General features: G+C 40.8%; 2 protein-coding genes across 5 annotated transcripts; one reads left to right on the top strand and one right to left on the bottom strand.

Moving 5' to 3' along the window:
• Positions 1–8: 8 nt before the first annotated feature.
• LOC119656590 (general transcription factor 3C polypeptide 1) lies at positions 9–11,980 on the top strand. Of its 4 annotated transcripts, none has more exons than XM_038062998.1 (16): positions 9–81; positions 162–196; positions 4,947–5,228; positions 5,290–5,480; positions 5,706–5,848; positions 5,911–6,126; positions 6,194–6,458; positions 6,516–6,684; positions 6,741–6,957; positions 7,017–7,107; positions 7,169–10,590; positions 10,652–10,805; positions 10,872–11,030; positions 11,094–11,293; positions 11,355–11,632; positions 11,690–11,831. In XM_038062998.1, the coding sequence occupies exons 3-16, from the start codon at positions 5,144–5,146 to the stop codon at positions 11,800–11,802; spliced, it is 5,703 nt and encodes a 1,900-aa protein (XP_037918926.1). In that variant the 5' UTR covers positions 9–81; positions 162–196; positions 4,947–5,143; the 3' UTR covers positions 11,803–11,831. The 4 variants fall into 4 exon arrangements, with proteins under 4 accessions (XP_037918926.1, XP_037918928.1, XP_037918929.1 ...); XM_038062999.1 differs by having other exon boundaries at positions 50–68; XM_038063000.1 differs by lacking the exon at positions 162–196 and having other exon boundaries at positions 20–68.
• Positions 11,981–18,600: 6,620 nt separating this feature from the next.
• On the bottom strand, positions 18,601–20,134 carry LOC119657533 (TIP41-like protein). The gene is made up of 6 exons (XM_038064476.1): positions 19,903–20,134; positions 19,687–19,835; positions 19,447–19,626; positions 19,148–19,367; positions 18,874–19,035; positions 18,601–18,796 (listed from the first exon to the last, which is right to left on the bottom strand). The coding sequence occupies exons 1-6, from the start codon at positions 19,954–19,956 to the stop codon at positions 18,701–18,703; spliced, it is 861 nt and encodes a 286-aa protein (XP_037920404.1). The 5' UTR covers positions 19,957–20,134; the 3' UTR covers positions 18,601–18,700.
• Between the last annotated feature and the right edge of the window lie 516 nt (positions 20,135–20,650).

Below are 20,650 nucleotides of genomic sequence, written 5' to 3'. Positions count from 1 at the left end.
GCAACAGTTTCTTTGGAAGTTCTTTTGCTATTGCTTCGTGACATCCGCCGTGGGCAGACGCATTTCGTGTTTGTATCGATAGTGCGTTTTAGTTTGAAGTTAAATTTCTTTTTGCCTATCTGCGTGGATGTAATAAACCGTGTTTCTCTTTGTTTTGATAGTTTGGCGGTGAATCTGTTCCTACTTAAGGAAAAAGGTGAGTGCCTTAGTTTTATTTCTGCTCCTTCACCCAATCAAATCTTGTCAGTAGAAATCTGCCTCCGTATCCTTTGGTGGTTTTTCCCCTGTAAACAGGCATTCTGGCCTTAGTCAAGATAGGCCATGGAGGTTAGGGAGTGTGAACCGCCGGACAAGGGGAAAATAAATTTCGACCGGTCCGTTTCCCAAATGCCAACATCTCCTCAGACACCTGTAGGGCCACAGTTCAAAAGCCCAACAGAAATCGGTGGCTATGTCCTAACCAGGAAAGAGCGAAGCGCTTGGAGGAGCCTGTCAAGATCCCCAATCCAGTCTCCCACGATTAAACAACAAAAGGTTTCTGGAATTCTACCAGCCACGACTCAACTCAAAGCTTTCCCTGAGGTTACCCAGTCTCAGGACCTAAGCAAAACCTTTTCTCCAATGGAAAAGCAAAATATAGTTCCTATGGAGCAAACAACCCCGTGTTCAAATACAGCGAGAACGCTCAATGTAAAGTGTACACAGTATGTGTGAAGAGAAGCAACCCCACGACATACATAGAAAAAATTAATGGAAAAGAAAGAATTGAGACTTTCAAACCCCTCAATTTCCATAAACTTACGAGGCATCTTAATCTCAAATCTCAGGATAAAAGCTTATTGTAAATCAGCGTCCTGCGCGAACAACCTGGCATCCGACAATCGCTTGAGCACATGAGGGCTAAAAGCATACATCTCCTTGAGAGATACCCATAGATATGGGGTTATTAAAGGTATCCCCACGGATTTCACAGAAGATGAAATACTACAAGACATTAACTCTTCGATTAAAGTGGCGAAAGTGCAAAGGCTGAATTTCAGATCTAAGGAAAACAAAGATGTCTTTCTTCCATCTCGAACAGTCAAACTAACCTTCGTAGGGTCTGAGATCCCCAAACATATCTCAATCGGTAGCGTGAGGGTAGAGGTTGACAACTGCTTGTGGTAGATTGGGCCACATTGCCACGAACTGTAAAGCGAAATCGAGTAGATGTTTAAAATGCAGTGGTCCTAAAGATCAGTGTGATGCCAACTCTTGCGAAAAAAAAATGTGCTTTATGTGGTAAGTCAGACCATGACACCAGGGATAGAAATTGCCCCATCTGGGTCGAACATATGACGATCACCAAGACGGCAGCTATAAAAAATATCTCCATGAGGGAAGCTACCAAAGAAGTTAAAAATTATTATGATTCACTGGACTGCAATGTTGACTGTGACGTTGCCATCCCTCCGCTGAAGAAAAGAGCAAGTCCGAACAACTGGACGAGAAACCCTCAAGATGAGTTCAACGGAACCATCAGAGGGAGTAAAAAATTCAGTTCTGCTGTCAAATCAAATCCACGCCTGAACACCAGAATACCCTTTCCCAAAGGCGACTATCAAGAACTCCCTACGCCAAACCATCGTGTTTTCGAACACCCAACCTACATGGTTGTATTCGAGTATCAGAAAGTATTGTCGCAAATTCTTAAACTCATGAACAGCATCTCTTCAAAGATACAAGATCCATCTTTGAAAGAAGACATACAAACAATCAAAAAACAGACTGTCAAACTAAACAACACGAGCGACTTAACATTCGTAGAAATTGCAAATGATCAACATCCTACAATATAATATTCAAAGTCTAGCTAACAATAAGTCTGAAATAGAATACTTTGCTAATACTCACGGCTATGACATACTATCCCTTCAAGAAATTTTCACTTTTAACTCGTCCCATCATTCTCGTTACCTAAAAGGTTTCAACCTTAGGTACAAATTCAGAGAGGATGGCTATGGTGGAGTTGCCCTCATTATCGCTAAGACCCTGAACCTTACTTCAAATATCACAATTGCCTCCATATATATGCCCCCACATACAACTACGACTACTTTCAAGGTAGAACTGGACAAGCTATTTCAATTTCTAAGCAACACCCCAAACACAATAATAACAGGCGACCTAAATGCCAGGTCATTTATACTCGGGGATTCCATCCAGAATAGTAAAGGAAGGCATCTCTCAAACACAATATGCAGATCAGGCTTTAGACCTCTCAACAACGGTTCACTAACCTTTGTGAACCAGGTAACAAATGGCAAAATAAGAGCATCTGCCCCAGATGTCACCCTCACTAATTCTAATACTTTATCCTGGTCCTGGAACGCACTGGTATAACCGATTTCTAAGAGCAGGTATAAACCAATAGCCATTCACAGTAACACCATTGTAATTCAACAGAAATACAAAATAGGCCTCTTGCATCTAAAAACTGCCTTGCAGTCCATCCCCCATCCCATCCATCTCCCACGGAGAATTTGAATGGTCTGACATCGGAAATCCAAAGCAAAATTAAAGAGTCGACATTCAAACTCCGCAAAGGCTCCTCCCACAAGCTATGGTGGAACAGTGATCTGAAAACACTATTTGCAGAGAAAAGGCAAGCTCTGAGAGCCTGCCACAGTAATGCCAAACATAGCAACTTCATGTCCTTCTCGGTTGCAAACAAGAAATGATTACAAGCGGTGAAGGCGGCTAAGAAAAAAGCCTGGGACGAGATTTGGGAGAAACTGTTGAAAAAGACACTAAGGTATTCTGGAAAAACATAAAAAATTTTAAAAATGTTCAAGAGGATGAAACCAATAACTGAAGTTGGGACTCTGAAAATGACCAGAAATACCTAAACTTTCTAAGCTCAAGCTACAACAACCCAACTCCAAATAATGTAATCCCACTTATTGTCACCATCGCTGCAACAAAATTTTACTCCTAAGGAATTCGCTCTGGTCCTCAACAAACGGAAAAAGAACTCCGCACCGGGCAATGACCAAATCACGTACACGTACATCCAGTGGCTAAACCCATCTGCTCTGTTAACCTTCATTAATGAAACTTGGCTAAATCTAAACCCTCCACAAGAGTGGTCTGTTATTAAGATAGTTCCCATACCCAAAATAAACAAAGACCTGTTAGACTTTAAAAACTTCAGACCCATATCCCTGATTAATGTTTTCGCCAAAATCCTCAACACACTTATCAAAAATAGACCAAACCATTTCATTCAAGAGCACAAAATTCTCCCTCCCAACAGCCATGCCTATCAAAGCGGATTATCCACTGTGACATGTATAAACGACATCCTCCTCTCAATCTCTATAGCCAAAGCAAACAAACTTCAGACACAAGCAATAGTTTTTGATGTATCCAAAGCATATGAAAGTGTAGATCTAAAAACCCTTGAATCCAAAATGATCTTACATAAAATACCAGCCGAAGTTAGAAATTAGCAATGGTATATCCCAAGGATGAGCCCCACATTATTCAACATTAACACGGCCTCACCAATATGACGATTTTTTCATATTAGTCACTGGCAAAACAATTTCGGAAACTGAAACCTCCCAAGCAGTGGCCCTCATTAACGAATGCAAAAGCCTAAATCTTCATATAAATCCGGACAAATCAAAATTCATTACCCTTAAAAGATACAGCAGTATATTACACCCCTTGAACCGTGGCAATGTCAGCCTACAGCAAGTCAAAAAGATAACCTTCCTAGGCAAGACTATTAACTCATCCTTAAAACTAAAAGATCAAACAATTGAAACTATCACTAAAGCTAAAAAAACTGCTAGAGTCATCAATTTATCTACTGGGCATTCTTGGGGCCGTCCTCCTAAAAATAGTATCAAATTGTTCAGAGTGCTGATACGACCCATCCTAGATAACGCCGCTGCCACATCTGCAATAGCACCCAAATACCTAAATAACAAAATCACCTCAATAGCGGCCACAATTCTAAAAAGATGCCTAGGGCTTACCAAAACTGCTCCTCACCTGTCTGCTCTGGCAAATAAACCACCGCCCCATTTCAGAATAACGATTTTAGCAACTAAGGAGCTATTAAGGCTTCATGCAAATCGACCTCATGTCTTTCGGAATGTCCAAAAGAGTGCAGATGCTAAAAATTGCCTCTCTGCAACTTACAAACGTTTCTCTAACCTTTTTGACCTCCTGAAGGCTGACAGAAAATCAAGCAACTACAAATCCAGAAACTTTGAAATATATGCCACTGATGCCTCTGTCAGAGGAGGCGATGTATGCATTGCAGTGGTCAATGATCGTGCTGAAACGGTGGGGCAACACAAGCGAAACCAAATCACAACATTATCAGCAGAACTCCAAGTGGTTCGGCCAGCCACTAAATATGCGTTGGAAAAAGGTCATAAGAAAGTGGTCATAATTACGGACTCCTTACACGTGTGCCGGCTCCTGGGCAAAGAATCTACCGCTCACTACATGGTCAATGAAATCCACAACAACATCAAATACAAGAAATGCGAAGAAGTAGTCATAATGTGGTGCCCGGCAAGGAGTGGCATCAAATTAAATAAAAGTGCCCATCTGGCAGCTACCGAAGTCCAGAAGAGTGTCACGCTGATGAACTGTAACCTAGCACCCATTGATATAAACCTTCTGGCGGCCAGTGGAGTGGGACTCGAGCTATCAAAACGACATTCGCTCCAAAAGTAAATTCTTTGAAAAACAATGAAATTTTTTCCTCCATGTACCTATAAAACCTCCGAAAGACCTATGCAAACAAAAGGTGTCGCGGATAAAAACTGCCAACAGAATCATGTCAGGTGATTCCTATAATAAACCATGGCTGAAAAAAATGAAAATATGCAAAAAGAATTTTACTTCTTACTACTCAATCACTTTAACATAATGAAAATTTACAGAGCAATATATGGCCCAGCAGCCCATATCTTTCGTAATCATGCTGGCAACATAGACAACAGTCTAGCCAATCGTGTCACGGAATCATCGTAGATGGTATCTGGTGTCATACATCGTTAGATTGCCGAAACAACGTGGGACAAATCAAAAACACACACACACGAAGTTCTTCTGCACGCTCTTAGCGCGTAGTACAAAGATGAATCAAATTTTTGCAGGACACTTTGAGGATGCAATCGTTGATGAGATAGCCCTCGAAGGATTAGAAGGAATCACACTTGAAGGTAACCCGCTGGTAAATAATAAGCTGACTTTACTTCTGCTGCGAATTCCACTTTCTTCTAGGTCTCTGGACTCGCCTTGCTGAGAATCTGAAGGCACAGTTGCCTTTAAGATGGGAAATCTGCGTGCAGGTTTGGCAGTTCATAGTGAAACTGCCGCGCCATTTTCAGTTCTTCTCACTTCCTGATCCTCGCCCAAGTCTGCAGATAGTGAACAGGTTTAAGCTGCTGTGTTCGGACGCATTGGATACGCAAGTAAGTTGTATTGCACTTTACCGCCAAAGCGGGTTTTATTATAATTAGTGAGCGATTTGGCGTAAACGCTTATCAACATCGGGAAGCCGGGAGTCAATGCTCTAGCTATCCTGACTTGTACGCCATAAACTAGAAAATAGGAGTAAATTAACTCTATTCCAACCCGCGTAACCATCTCATGTCAGAAGCCACAGCTTGTGTAGTAACCAAATGGAATTTCTATAGATTCAAGAGTGCCCTTCACGATATTACAAATATAACCAAATAGAAGACGGTGAAATCAGAGGATCTTGTGAGTTCTACAAGGAGCGGGTTGAAATTGGTCACGAGGAAATTAAAGATCTGACTTTGGAAGAAATTAACGCTAAGTATGGGGTTTCCGTATATTTGAGCAGGCCTCCAAGTGCATGCACGCCGTAAATTCTTTCAGATGGGGAAGCAGATTCATTATTGTTGGTGTTCAACATTTACGCGAACAAGCACTTATCCTCGACACACACGTGCCATCTTTACCAAGCGCGCTGAAAGTGCAACCTTATTGCTTTTTGGAAAGGATTGGAAGATCGCGACACTATGGCGAGGCAACTATTGGGAAACATTCTTTATTGAATATCTGCAGCGAATCGGTCATAATTTTCTATATTAGGTAAGATCACGTTAATCTGCTCTCATAGATGCAGACACTGCCACCGATGTTTATTTCATTTTCACAGAAACCGTTTGAGTAGTTTGAATCTGATCAAGAAGCAGCACTACTACGAAAAGTGCCAAACAGGCAGTGTCCTCCACTTGACTCGGTTTTCCACAATACAGCAGCCTATCCAGGTGATCGTGCTGGCAGACGCAATTAGGTATTTGCAAAGTCGCAACGGTATTGCTGAACATGGCAAGTTAAAGTCCTATTTGAGCAAGCACTACGAACTTTCTATTAGGAAATTTGCGCAAACAAGTCTTTTCAAAAGATATATTTTCTCCGATGTAAGTAGCGGTCATTTTGCCCCATCCCCACTTTTGTGAGCAATGCAATCACTTTAGAAAGCCCTTTATCGTGATGTATATCCGGACGCGACCAAAGAGGAGTACGAGAAGAAAAGCAATCGCAAGGAGGAGAGAGTGCTGAAGGTGTTGAAGTTGATAGATGCCAATATAAAGGTGGACGATATATACGAAGAGGAGGACGCCGAGGACGAAGAAACGGTCAAGTGTAAGTTAATTTCACCGCTAGTTTGTGAAACCCATTTAAATGTTTGCAATGTGCAGCTTTCCTTTCAAAGGAGAATCTATACCTGGATTTATCCATGACTGAACAAATCTACGAGACAGTGAAATCACACGGTCCTGAAGGGATAAGTCAAACAGCTCTAGCCAAATTCTTAGGTTGTAGAAAGCTATGCATGCGGAGATTTATAAAGAAGGTGACGACCTTAGGACTAATCGGATTCTACTTGAAAGATGAAGGAAGGCAACGTTTGAGAATGTAATGTAATATCGAAGGCAATGTAATTGGGAAATAATCATCAATATTTCTCCTCACAGGTATGTGGCAAAGAAATTCTTGCAACCAAATGTTCAGCTCGCGGAACAATCAACGAATACCAAATCATCATCATCTGTTGTTGAATCGCCGGTAAGTTTTTATCGATTTTGCAAAACAGCATCTAACTTATCCTGTCGTTTGCATATTCCAGCAAGTGCCTGCAATCTTAACGCCTCCCATTCCGGTCAAAGAAGAGGCTGCGATATCTTCGCTCGAATTTACTGATAAAGACGAACCAGATTTCAGAATGACAGTGAAAGAGCATCACTACGAAACAGGCAATCCCAGACGTACGGAGTTACTAACAGTGAAGCAAAAGCATCGTCGTGACACAGTTCTAGAAATCACTCGGAAATTTCACATCGTTGATACGATTCAATTGATTCGCGCCATTATAGACGCTGAGCAGAACTTGGGCTATGCTGACACAATTTGTCGCAAAACGCTATCAAAAATCTTAACGCCATTGGTGGAGTTAAAATTGTTGAAAATTTATGACGTTCGATTGGTTTGGCGTGAATATGTTAAAAACATGAAGTTAGTATGTGATGCACCGATCAACCTGGAGCACAAAATAATGTCCGACGAGCTGCTGAAATTAAAAGATTCATTCTTTAGCACAATTACTATAAAAAAACGCAAAAGTATACAAGATGCATCGGCATCCCTTTTGAATTTGTTGAAAAAGAAGAAGGGAGTGCAGAGGAATGTAAAGGATCTGAGTGAACGTGTGGGAGCCGCGAAATATATCCGCGCCAAATTAATCCATGAAATACTTTTCCATTTGGTGTACACTTTGAAACATGACCAAAAACCAATCACATTTACAGAAGCGGCAAAAGCATGGAAGGAATTTGATTTATCCATAGATGCAAGCGAATTACAGCACAAACTGCCTGAAGTTTTCAATACGGAAGTCAACTGGACAATGTTTCTAAGCCCACTGCCTGAATATGAAGATTACCCCGAAGGCTGGATTTGCGTTAAGGACTTCTTACTTCGTATTCCCCTTTCCTTGTTCGTGAAAATTCATCGAGTTGGTGATCATGCAAACCTACTTATACAGGAATACCTGAAACACCCTATTCGACGCTTCTTTACTATTCGAGGTTTACCCCTTGAAGTTCGAGACTACATCCACTTTGACAAGTCTTACGTGCGCACCATTGAGGAGATTCTCAGGCTTCTTGGTTATATGGGCCTGGTTCAGTTCGGACCGCGTCTACACAGGGAAACCATTTACAATTACATATACGTAAATAGACATGCTATTCTTGTGGATACAACTACATCCGATCCTGGCTACGCGAAGATTTCGGATGATCGTGAATATGCCCAATTACAATTCTACTTTGAAACTCCATCAGATATAACGGAGTTTTGGTTAACAATTCAAAATATATGCATGGGTACAAAATTAGGATATCGTTGCAAGAAGGACAAATCAGAGAAGCCTATCAGGCTTATCATGAAACCTCTGCCAGAAGTACGAATCGAGGAAGCGTCGCAAAAAGATGTGGGTTATATAGTAGGCAATGGCCGAGGTGCAGCGGGTTTAGACTGGAAACTTTTCGCGCATAAAATGAGAAACTGGGACTTGTCGTACAATGCGAACACGAAGAGCGTGGATGTCACAAAGCTGCGTCCAAAAACACGTTATACAACGCAAAAGATGCCTCAACGTGGCGTCCGACAAGTGTTTGTTAAGCGCTTCAAAAAACACATTGTAGTGAAGCGCGTGAAGAAAATCATCTATGACGATGTAGACAAAGAATGCTTGCAACGAATGGATCAACTTCGCGTTAGGTGGAATGAAAAAGAGGATCGATTGTTGATGATTTGCCGAGTGGCAAATAGTTTCCTTCAGGGAAATGCTGGACAAAAAGCTACGATTGCATTTACATGCCGGGACATTTTGCAATGGCATTTACGTTCAATGCAAAAGTCCTCAAGAGCATGTCAACGGCGTATTTTGTATTTGATGAGAAATAAGGCAAATGTAAACCAAGTGAATAGTTGGCTTAATGAATTATATCAAAATGAGTACGTAAACCGGACATATGGCGCGAGCTTCTTCGTTGAACTACGGAAACTCTACCGTTCTGTTGACATGTTTGGCGCAGTTGCCCGAATATACTTTGTTCAGCTTGTTTGCTTCCTCGTTCAACTTTTAGATAAAACCAGCATCCGGCAAAGTGACATTATTCCTGACACTTTACAGCAATTTAGCTTACTCTATCGCAAATCATACGACAACAATACTGCTATTCGGCACTTTGATCCGACAACTATTGACGAAGTGAATGAATCGACAATTAACCTTCTGATACACAGCTCCGTTTGCAGCCAACGGGACAAAATGCTGTATAATATACAACTGTTCGAAATCTACCGCTCTTACGACGAGGGACTAATTGAACGCTGCTTTCGGAAGGTTCGCTTTGTCGATCAGCTTGTGGTCACTGGAAAAATGATCTCAAAGCAAAAGTTCCCATTGCTTGGAAAACAAGTGTGCGTTTCTAGCATATATCGGCAGCAATTCTTCGTTCTGATTCCGTACACAATCTTTGAGCAATGCCATCAATCTTTGGATGCGCTACTTGAGAGCTGTTACCGCCCTGGAGAGCAGTCACAAATAAAGTATACGTGCGTTAATAGCGGGGCTTCGATTTTAATTATGGAACTAGTGTCGATCCCTGGAATTCATTTCGATATTCAAACTCCAAAACAAGTCTTAAAGTTCGATCCAAACCAAATACAAAGTTCAACGCACATGCCTGATAAAGTAATTGACCACTTTTACATTTTAAACGATAAACAAACCCAGGCGGAATACGCGAAAGAAATTCCACACAGCTCAACGACGCAGGCCAAAAAGATCAAATTCAATGTGAATGTATCAGTTCATAAGATCGCCTATAATACATACGACATAATTTCACGATTGTCCGAAGCGCACATTCACTTTTTTTGCGCTTTGCAGCATTTAAACTCAACTATTAGCATAGAAGACCTTCAGCAAAAGCCTTATAATTGTCCTTTCCGATGCATTCTACAGGATGCTGACTATCTTACAACAATTTCAAATCTCGTTGCCGAAAACGCTACATTAATAAGTCATCTTTTTAAAACTAGAAGTAAAACGGATACATCAGCAGATATCGAAGATGCAGAATTTGTTGGCCCCACGGTTAACTTGAATGGCAACAATATATTATTCGCTGCCAACTACATTCGAAACATTGTGAAAAAATTGTCGATTGATGACCAGAAAAAAGATTTGGGATATATTCGCTTACAGCAAAGACAGCCGGATATACTGCAATTGGCAAATGATGCTCTCCGAATGGACAACGAAGCAGACGGGTACGTTTCAGATGAGGAGGAATTACTCATGGAGCGTGGGGAAGGAAATCCCCGCTACCAGGATTTCTTAGTAGTAAATACGCCTACCTTATCAATTAACTTCGAAGCGACCGATGATCAACTCCTGCCTTACAAGGAAATGCAAGTTCCAGAGAGACTTTTACCGAGTTTCAACAAGAAACAACAAGTTTTAGATAAGGCTATCACGTAAGTAGAAACAGATGAATGTATCTTTTTTGATCTACTTATCAATTGAAATAATGCGCAGGGACGCTTTGTGGAAATACGTGGAGTATTCAGTGGATGACTTAGAAAAGAAAATGAATGCAGAGAGATTTTCTGAGAGAGAACAAGAGCTCACAAAGCAATTACTGGAATTTATTGAAAAGTCTGAGTTTGGAGTGACGGTCTCAAAGCTGATTGTGAGTGTTGTGCTGTTGTAAGCTGTGTTTATTAAATTCAAAATTCATACCGCCACCTGTTTTTAGGCGCAATTTCCCGATGAAGACTCGCTTCTTAAAGGTCTGACAATATTACGAAAATTGAGCTTCATAAAGCGTGTGGGCGTTGGATCGTTTATGTATGTGCATAAAATGAAAGTCAGACCGTGGATTATTCACTCCTTCCATGTGAAAAGATTAGAAAGGGTAAGTTATCTTGAACTTCACACAAGTTGCAAAGTGTCAGTTGAAATGGAAATTCTATTGCAGGAAGCCATGGCTGGCCAACATGGAATTACCCTTGCTGGTATGAAACGAAAACATGGAGTTGAGGTCGATAATCCTGAAATGCCCAAGGAAAAGAAACCGAAAAATGATTCTGCGCCGTCCACATCACGGAGTAAACGTTCCTTGAAACCGACCTCTCGTTACAGCAGCGAAGCTATCACTCACAGGAATTCAACGCCAACGTAAAATTTCTTATTCTTGAGAGATAACGCTTACAGTTAAAACGATTTTTATAAATTTCAGGGAGAAAATTAATATGAATATGCGCCCTGCTCCATGGGTCCGTGTCAACGGAACTCTGAATAGGCGAGTATTCGACAAATGGATCGGAACTTTATTGTTGGAGTGTACTATACGTTGTTCGATCCCAGTTAAGAATTTATTTATGAGATTTCACCAACTGCACCCGGTCAACATAATGTTATTGCTTGAGTGCTTAGAAGAGCTCGAATGTATCCAGTTGAAGCGATGTATTAGCAAGACTGTCAATCTGTTCTCAGAAGAAGATCAAATAGAAGTTTGTGAGTATATGAGATGCAATTTTCTTGGCATTAACATCTAAAGATTCTACTCTCCAGCGGAAGGGAATGAATTGACGAATCCCGAAAACATGTTTGTTATTGTAAAACCCGATGCACTGCTTCGGCTGTCGGTCTTCATCGGTGACAAGAAGTATCAAATAGACTTTTAAATTACATCTGCACCTCATTCGCAAGAGTTTTTAATTATCTTCACTGATACTATTATTTGAACCATGTAATTTACGAATATTTGAATGTAAGAAGTACGTCAGCACTACAGAGTTCCATTTTGATTATCCTGATCAGAACATCAGTGATGTTCGCAAAATATAAAGCAGTCGATTTTTTGAAGAATTTGGTTTTTATTCTTGATTCTTTTTGGAATTTGTTCAAATTATCCGTGTGTGATATCAAAGGGAAAGTCTCGACTAGTACTGGTCCAAACAGATATTGGCTTTGACACTCTTTTAAAAAAATTGGGGAGGGGGGTCGTGAAAGGTTAGAAAAAATAGGAGAGGAGGTGGATAAAGAATGCAGAAATACAAACGTAAAGTGAGAATTTCATCTGAAGATACGTAAAAACTGCACGCTTCAATGGGTTTTACAAAAAGAGTGTCTAACCCAATAATGGTGCACATAACCTGTCTGAACTGTGTAGAACTTTGAAACAGTTTTACAGGTTCCTTTTTAACGCGTTTTCTCTTCCGTGACTCGCTCGACTTTGAAGCGAAATTGTGCTTGGCATAATGAAGAAAAAGTTAAGACAATTTTTTTCCAGATTCTGTTGGTAGAGTTGAGGAAGCATTTAAGAACCCTTCCACTACACCAGATTAAAAAAAAAATACAGATTAAAAGAAAGAAACGGGAAGCAAAATTAACAAGAAAGAAAAGAATCACCCGCGATCGGCAAGCTACAATTCTCATTACCAGCTCAGGCTGAAAAGGCATTGTATGGGGAAGAAAGGAGGAAGGATCTGCTGGTTCTCTTAGATAAACTAGTAGTTCATAGATGGGTACGATGAGCTCTAGTTTTTTGAACTAACGATAGGTCTCGCAAATTGGTGCAGCTAGCTATTTTCATGGGGAAATCAAGCTGCTCAACTCCGAAAAATGACTTCACTGACCTGCGGAAAAAACCCGGCTCACCTTCCAGAAACACCCACAAGAAGGCGCGAACAAATTCTAATCGGCAAATGATCTCCTCTCTTTGAACAACCCTCATATTGTGCAGACTCTCAAACAATAATAACTGGCAAAATCAGGACTTTCGTTCTATACACCCTAACATTCGAAAATCCATATATCAACGCTCTCTGTCCCTTTATAACAAACAAGCGGGATCCCGCACACAAAAAACAACAGGTGGCTAAAAGCAAATAAGAAGAAGTTGGGGAGTCAAAGTGAACATTTGCTAACTTCGAAGACTGCAACCAACAAAGGCCACTATCCAAAAGCAGGGACCAGCGGAAATACGTCTGAGATGAGTATATGAGACGTCGTAAGGAGACAAGTCTCAGTGGCGCAGCCGCTATCTGAAGGACGGTCAGAAAGCAAAAGATGTTCTTAAGAAGGTTCAGGACAAACCTAAGTCTTCAACGGCGGAGCTAAGAAAGCGGAGAGCAGCGGAAATTCCCAAACAAGAGGGGAATACTCCCAAAAAAGCCTAAACCCGAAACCAAGAGCAGGAGATCCCAGGTAGGTCAGGGGTAAAGACAGGAGCCAAGGGGCCGCCGTTAGCTACGCTAATGCGGTCAAGGGCATTCGCCTGACCATATTGCCGAAAACATTTCCAGAGCAAATACTCATGAGGAGCAGGAAGTTTTTGACGACCTTGTACGACGCTCGCTTTCACGGTCATACGCTTTCGACCAGGTCATATACTAGTTGACTATGCGATGAAGGACACCGCGGACTGGTTTAAGATCATAGTCTCTAAATTGTTGGGTTGAAAAGGAGCAGAATTGTCACCATGTGCTGGAGATGATATATCAGAGGCATACATGGTAACTGTGTATCATACTAAAGCCGCAGCACTAGAGATGGAGTATCTTATTGGTCTCCTAATTGCTCAAAATGAAGATCTCCCTTTGTAATTATGAAGAGTCTTCAGAAACAGGGTCGCGGGCAAAGGCGGACTCCTCACGACTGGGGTAGATGACTAATTCCTGGAGGCATTCAAACGACAAAACTGCATTATCAACTATAGATTTGGCTACATATCTGTACATGTTCACAGAAGGAAGCCAAATAAAAATACTTTGGAAAAGATATCGGGTGGAAAATCTACCGAGTTCCCTGGAGGAGTCTCAAAGACCATAGAAGCTGAAACGACAGGACCAACAGGAAAGTATATCTCCTGCCCAGTGAGGAGGAGAAGCTTGAGGACCTACACCTGGATCGTTTAGGGTTCAAGGTGGACAGTAATATGCAGGAAAGCGTTATGTCGGAGGAGCATACTCCGACAGTGGAGAATTGGAGCTCTTCACACAAATGGAGCCAATGGTCAACACAGAGATAGTCCAGGTAAAATAAATGATTGCAAGGGCTATATCAAAGGAAAATATTGGAATAGTGCTGGCTGAAGAACCATGGGTGTATCGGGGGAGATGCGTGGTCTGCAAGGAGGAATTATGTAGCTAATTTTGGATTCTTCTTGTGAAAAACCAAGAATTTGTATCATTTTTAAACGCGACCTAAAATATATATGCCTTTCAGAGGTCTGTGGACTGTGGCTGTCCAAGTCTGAATGGGTCAAGTCTGGGGGAGACCTCGGGAGGCAGGAGACCCCAAGAGACGACATCCGGATCCCACCGGAGTAGTCGCTAGACTGGTGTAGTTCCGTGAAAAGAAGGCACTTCTCCCCCACTGCCATGCCAATAGCCATCACGAAATCTGGGGAAGCGGGGGCACTGGTCGAAAACGTGAATACCTTCTTGAATTTATTCTTAGCAATAAGTTAGAAATATACAACATAGGGCACACTCCAACATTCATGACCAGCCCTAGACAAGAGGCACTAGATATCACTATAGGGAATACTGTGATGAACGGACATATCAGCAAATTTCATACCAAAATATTCGCTATGGATAGATGTGCCTCCTAAAACCTCAAAAAGATCTGTAAGGGGCAAAACATTTTTATTCTAAGCGACAGCGAAGCGGCTATTAAGACACCTAGATCCTACTAGGGGAATTCCAAACTGGTATGGGAGTACCCTAACAGACTGAACTCGCTCATTAGGTAAGAAGACAATGAGGCAGCGGAAGAGTTGATCAGGAAAAGAGCAGCAATGATGCCGCTATACGGGCCATAACCATTCTGTGGAGTCAGAAATGGGTTCGACCGATATAGAGCCACAAACAAAATATTAAATATTGACAGATTTCATGAGAAGAAAAAGGGGCAACGTAGAATAGCAGCTGGTCCCAAGGAACCTAGTGTCGATTTTGGGAATACACCAATGCGCAATGGTAATGATTTCGGAAAATCAATCCTACAGCATGCGAAGAATCAATACAAGCCACGTGACCCAGTTACAATCCTCTTCTGTCATGCCCTTTTTTTTAAACTTTTCTCGTCCGACGAACACAACAGAGCTCTAGACAACCACAAGCACCAAGGATGGAGAGTAGAATGTATACCTATATACAAAGAGGTGCTTCTAGAAAAGTTGAACCATCTTAATTGAAAAACTCCATAAAAGTAGTACCAATTTCCAACAATATATAAGAAATTTCAATGATTTCCGACCCACTTCTTTTCTGAATGTCTTTATCAAACTGCCATGCAATGCCATGGTGAAAGCCGAACTTGATTCTTCCATTGAGGATCACCGATGCTTTCAACAACTTTTTTATCTATGGAAGGCAGAAATCTGTTATCTTGTGTATCAACAACCTTATTATCAATGCTGTGATAAGGATGCGTGTTGAGTCCGGTTTTCTTTCGTATATACAAATTCGGTACGCCAACGATTTCCTCATTGTGGCATTTAGGGACCCAATAGAGAAGATTTAACACGTTGACTGCCAAGGCAATTATCAGAAATCTGGCCAAAAATGGCAATTTGATTTTATCACATTATATTATTAAAAACTCAAATTCTAGTACGTAGGTATCATAAAAAAATTTTTTTTGTTGCTTTTTTCATAAAAAAAAAGGGCATACGAATTATCTCGTAGTTGGCTTCTGGAACAGAAATCTCTTCGCGGAAGCCAACTACGAGATAATTCGTGCACAGACACGTTTCTACCTGTCGCTTCTCTAATCTCTGAATCATAGATACGCGTGCATATTTCATCATATTTCATCAGTAGTGCTGCAGAACTTGTCGAGTACATCACATTTGCGTTTCTCTTGAGTGTTTTGTTTTATAATTAATGTTATAATTAAATTATCAAGAACCCAATATGGAAAAGAAAAGACCACTGACTCAAAATGAAATGGAGTATTACGCAAATCTCAGATTCAAAATTTGACGAGATGTTTGATGAGGATGATAACGATAGTAGTGATTATGAACCTTCTGATAATTCAAGTGATGGTGAAGATATGGTCGTCTCCGAATGTGAAGTTGATCCTGAACCTGAAAATAATAACGAATATTCTCAAACAACAACATCAAATGCGAATGATGATTTATGGACAGAAATTCAACAAAATCCTGAATTATTTATTTTCCAAGAAAATATTGGTGTGAAATTGGATACGGCAAATTTTACGGTACATACGCTGGTGGACTTATTTTTTTCGGATGAATTTCTTGCATTACTGGTGGAACAAACTAATTTATATGCTGCGCAAGAAATGGGAAAACGCAAAGTAATAAAAAAAAAAATAACAGGTTATCACAGTGGAAAGACGTCAGTGCTGCAGAGATGAAAGTTTTTATTGGACTTTTGTTGCAAATGGGACCTTGCACTTTTCCATCAATCGAACATTACTGGAGCACAAACAAGCTATATAGTGTAAACTTTTGGCGCTCACATATGAGTCGAAATCGATTCCAGTTGATACTGCGTTATTTTCATTTGGTTGATAACTCAATACCATCTGCCGACAGATTATACAAGGTGAGACCGATACTAAATCATTTCAATCATGTTATGCGTGAAAGCTATGTACCAGATAGAAATATTTGTATTGACGAATCCATGATGCTATGGCGAGGAAGATTGCTTTTCCGCCAATATATAAAAAATAAAAAACACAAATATGGTATCAAACTGTATGAACTATGTGAGTCCGACGGTCTTGTCATGAAAATAAAGATTTATAGCGGAAAATATTAGGAAACTGATAATAAAGTAGGGCACACTGCTGACGTTGTTTTACATTTACTGGAGGACTATCTGGATAAGGGATACACACAGTGTACATGGATAATTTTTATAATTCTGTTACTCTTACAAAACTGCTAACTACACGAAAAACTTATGTGTGTGGAACCCTACGAAGTAATAGAAAAGGAAATCCCAGAGATGTGGTAAATCGCAAGCTGAAAAAAGGGGAGTGTATTTGGCAGCAAAATGGACCCGTCACTGTATGCAAATGGAAGGACAAACGAGATGTCCTTAACATTTCAAACATGCATGCTGTTGAAATGGTAGAGGTCTGTAATCGCAATGGAAAAATTTCTATGAAACCGAATATAATACGAGATTACAATAATGGAATGTCTGGCATAGACCGATCAGACCAAATGCTTTCATACTACTCATCTCTAAGAAAGAGTATTAGATGGCTCAAAAAGGTTTCATTACATATTATAGAGATATATATACACAATGCTCACAAAATGTTTCAAAAAGTTACTTCTTCTAACGTAAAACTAATAAAGTTCAGAGACGAATTCCTCATCGCGTTGATTGGTGAAGAAATTCAACCAGTTTCAAAAAAAAATTAAATTGCAAGAGCTACATTATTTAGAGAGTTTGCCACCTACCGAAAAAAAAGAGCGCCCAACAAAGCCTTGTCGTATATGTACCCAAGCAAAAAAAAAACGCCGAGAAACGCGTTATTTCTGTCCAGTCTGCAAAGAGAAGCCAGCCCTTTGTGTGGAAAATTGTTTTAAGAATTTACACAAAAAACAATAAAATATTCGTTTTTAGGAATGATGGGGTCCTAAGTAAGTTTGGGTGCAAGCCCTAAACGAGGGGTCCGTGGACCAGGAAAGAGGGAGTAAGTTGCTTCCCATTTGGTCCGGTCCAGTATTAAGTTGATACGGACTTAGGACCCCATCATTCCTAAAAACGAATATTTCAGCTCTGGCCAAGCTCTGGTCAATAAGGCGGATTTGCGCTCAATATAATTCGTAGTCATGTTGTGTTCTACGAATTATATAAAGGAGCACTTAACATCTGCGAGCCGCTACGGTCACGCTGCTCCCAGGGCAAAGGTGAGGCAGCGTCTGACGATTTGCCTCTGCTCTGGTAAGAAACCGTAAAGCCGCCATCGCTTCACTTTTTTTAACAATAAAATGCAACCTCTTGAATTTCAATTAATTTTTATAATTATATTTTTTGTTAGTTTCTAAATAAATTTTCTGTTCGTGCAAGCTAGCATTGATTTTTTGTTCTTTTCCTAGAAGCCATCTATCTATATTAGCACTGATATATTACGAGTTTAATCGTAAATGCACAAAAATGGTAAGTAAACATAGGACGAGATAACTCGTAGTTGGCGTCCTAAAAAAGATCGCAATCTACGAGTTATCTCGTAGTTGGCAGTCAACGTGTTAATCAGGCGGCAAGTCATTGTGTTTGTAAGCGAGTGTGATAGACTCAAGTTGCAATCAAATCTGGAAAGCGCTATAACTTACGCGAGACAATAAACAGAGTTTCGCCTACTAAACATTTGGAGCCTACGTCTCGAGGTAAGGTAACATCATCGGTGACAATTAGGAACCACATCATTCCTGCTAATAAAATCCGCGCTGTATTTGAAAATGTAAAAATAACAAATCATTTCCAGCCAAAGTTTTTATTTAATGCTATTTACAATGGAATTTGAGTGAAAGGACGTGCATCCTGCTAATTTTTACAGTGGATTTCCGTACTGAGGTTTTCACTGAAATTTCAACTTTTCCGTCTTCCTGCTGACTTGAGGGAGCAAAGTTTCTGGATTTTGAAGATTGTTGTCGTGGAGCCTTATCCTCACATCCTAGAAAGTTATCAAATATGTTTAACAACAGAGTGGGTAGTGTAGACAAGCATCGATGAAGCATGCAGATAACTCACAAATTTCATTTTGTCACATTCCTCGGAACGAGCAATACATTCCCTCAGAACGTAGTCATTTTCAACTTCATAGTGATAGCGGGCGTCGTTCAACATACACATGACTTTATCCAATCGTAGGAAATAGCGTGCGAGAATATAGTATCCGGACGGCATTACCCTCTGTAAGTAAATTATGTAAAATTATTCGGTATATCTGGGATGTGACGCATGGTGACCTGCTTAGTGTACACAACGGTCAGGTCACCATCGTCAGATAGTTTGCAAAACCCACAATTTTAACCGAATATTTGGCAATTCCATTATCGTGGAGTTCGTCCTCGAATAGAGTGATGTCAGTGTAAAACAAGATTTCCTCCCGTCTCGCTAGCTTTTTGAAATCCAGCTGCATATCAACGTCTTCAACCTGAAATTTCTCATTGATTGTGCCCGCATAATCAGTTTTGAATGTCCAGTCGAAAGGCTTGCATTTTTCTTCAGTGTGTTGGGGTGATCTGGAGAACGGAAACAATGCCAGCGAGTTTTCAAACAGTTCTTAGCACTTAAAAATATGGTAAATTGGTCGACTCCTACCTTGATTCCCTCCACTCTCCGGCACAAGCGACCTTCGGGCCCATTTTTCCATTCTCGACCAGTTTGAGAGCGTCCATAGGATTGAATTCCAGCACAGCACCACTTTCGTGTTCCAGGCGTAGCACATTTTTATGGAACACCATGTCGGGCAAGTGAGGCAAACCAAGGGTCCGTTCGTACCTGCAAGCGGAATTGAAAAATATCAAAAGTGGTCCAATTGAATCAATGTCTGCCACTTACACACACAACTCGCAAGGACTTCCACTTTCCTCCGTGCATTGGTCCACACAAACACTCTTCAGAATGTGCGACTGAGTGTAAGAAATCTTCCAACCATGAAATTTAAAGCTTTCGTGTTCCTTGGGCAGTGTTGGTATGAATCTTTCATTCTTCAAGGGACATTTGATTAGATGCTGAACGTAAGTAAGCAAAACCTTGGGAAACAAGACGACTTACCGTCTGAGGAGCTTGTGCCGAAGCTCGATCTAGTGCTTTGTTCACTGCGGCCATGTGTTTAGGCAGAAGAATCTATAAAATCTGTAAAATTGCTCGACAATCGGAATGAATTTTCATAACCGAGACCTGGTCACAGTGGAATCACAGAGTAAAACGCCGAGCGCCCACCAACTTCCCCGTAAACGATCAGTCAACCCTTGACAGAGCTGTCAATTCGGGAAATTGTTTGAAAGAGAGCTAGTTGTGCCATAAAACGCAGGCGCGCAATGGCGCGGTGGTACGTAGGGTGATATTGCTGGACACTCGCGAGCCTCTGTCGGTGGATACCGTTTCATTTGCTTGTGAAGATTTAACTGTCATGGCGTGCTGGGGATGTTATACCGAACTCAATTAATAAATTTTGCCTCTCCCATTAACTACATAGCGGCGACTTTTCATTCAACCCTTTTTCCACTGAACGAGGCAAAGGCTGAAGAAAAAGAAGAAGAAAATTGTCGAATTGATACTTTCACCATGTCCATGACCTGTCGGCAAAGATAGGTCGTGGTGAGCTAAAGCCGGAACTATAATGGTCATACCGTTGGTCATTTGGAAATGTTAATAAACATAAATTAAAGATCTGTCAAAACTTATTCTCGTCCATAATCGCATTGATTCGTTTGAATACTTGACATTTCAAGGAGTTGTTTTGAACATCTCACTGTCCCCGAAAAGGGTGACATCACAATGACAACCGTGGCTTAACGCC

This window comes from Hermetia illucens, chromosome 5 (genome assembly GCF_905115235.1).
Source record: "Hermetia illucens chromosome 5, iHerIll2.2.curated.20191125, whole genome shotgun sequence".
Taxonomy (NCBI): domain Eukaryota; kingdom Metazoa; phylum Arthropoda; class Insecta; order Diptera; family Stratiomyidae; genus Hermetia; species Hermetia illucens.
This window is presented reverse-complemented; position numbering and strand designations above follow the sequence as displayed.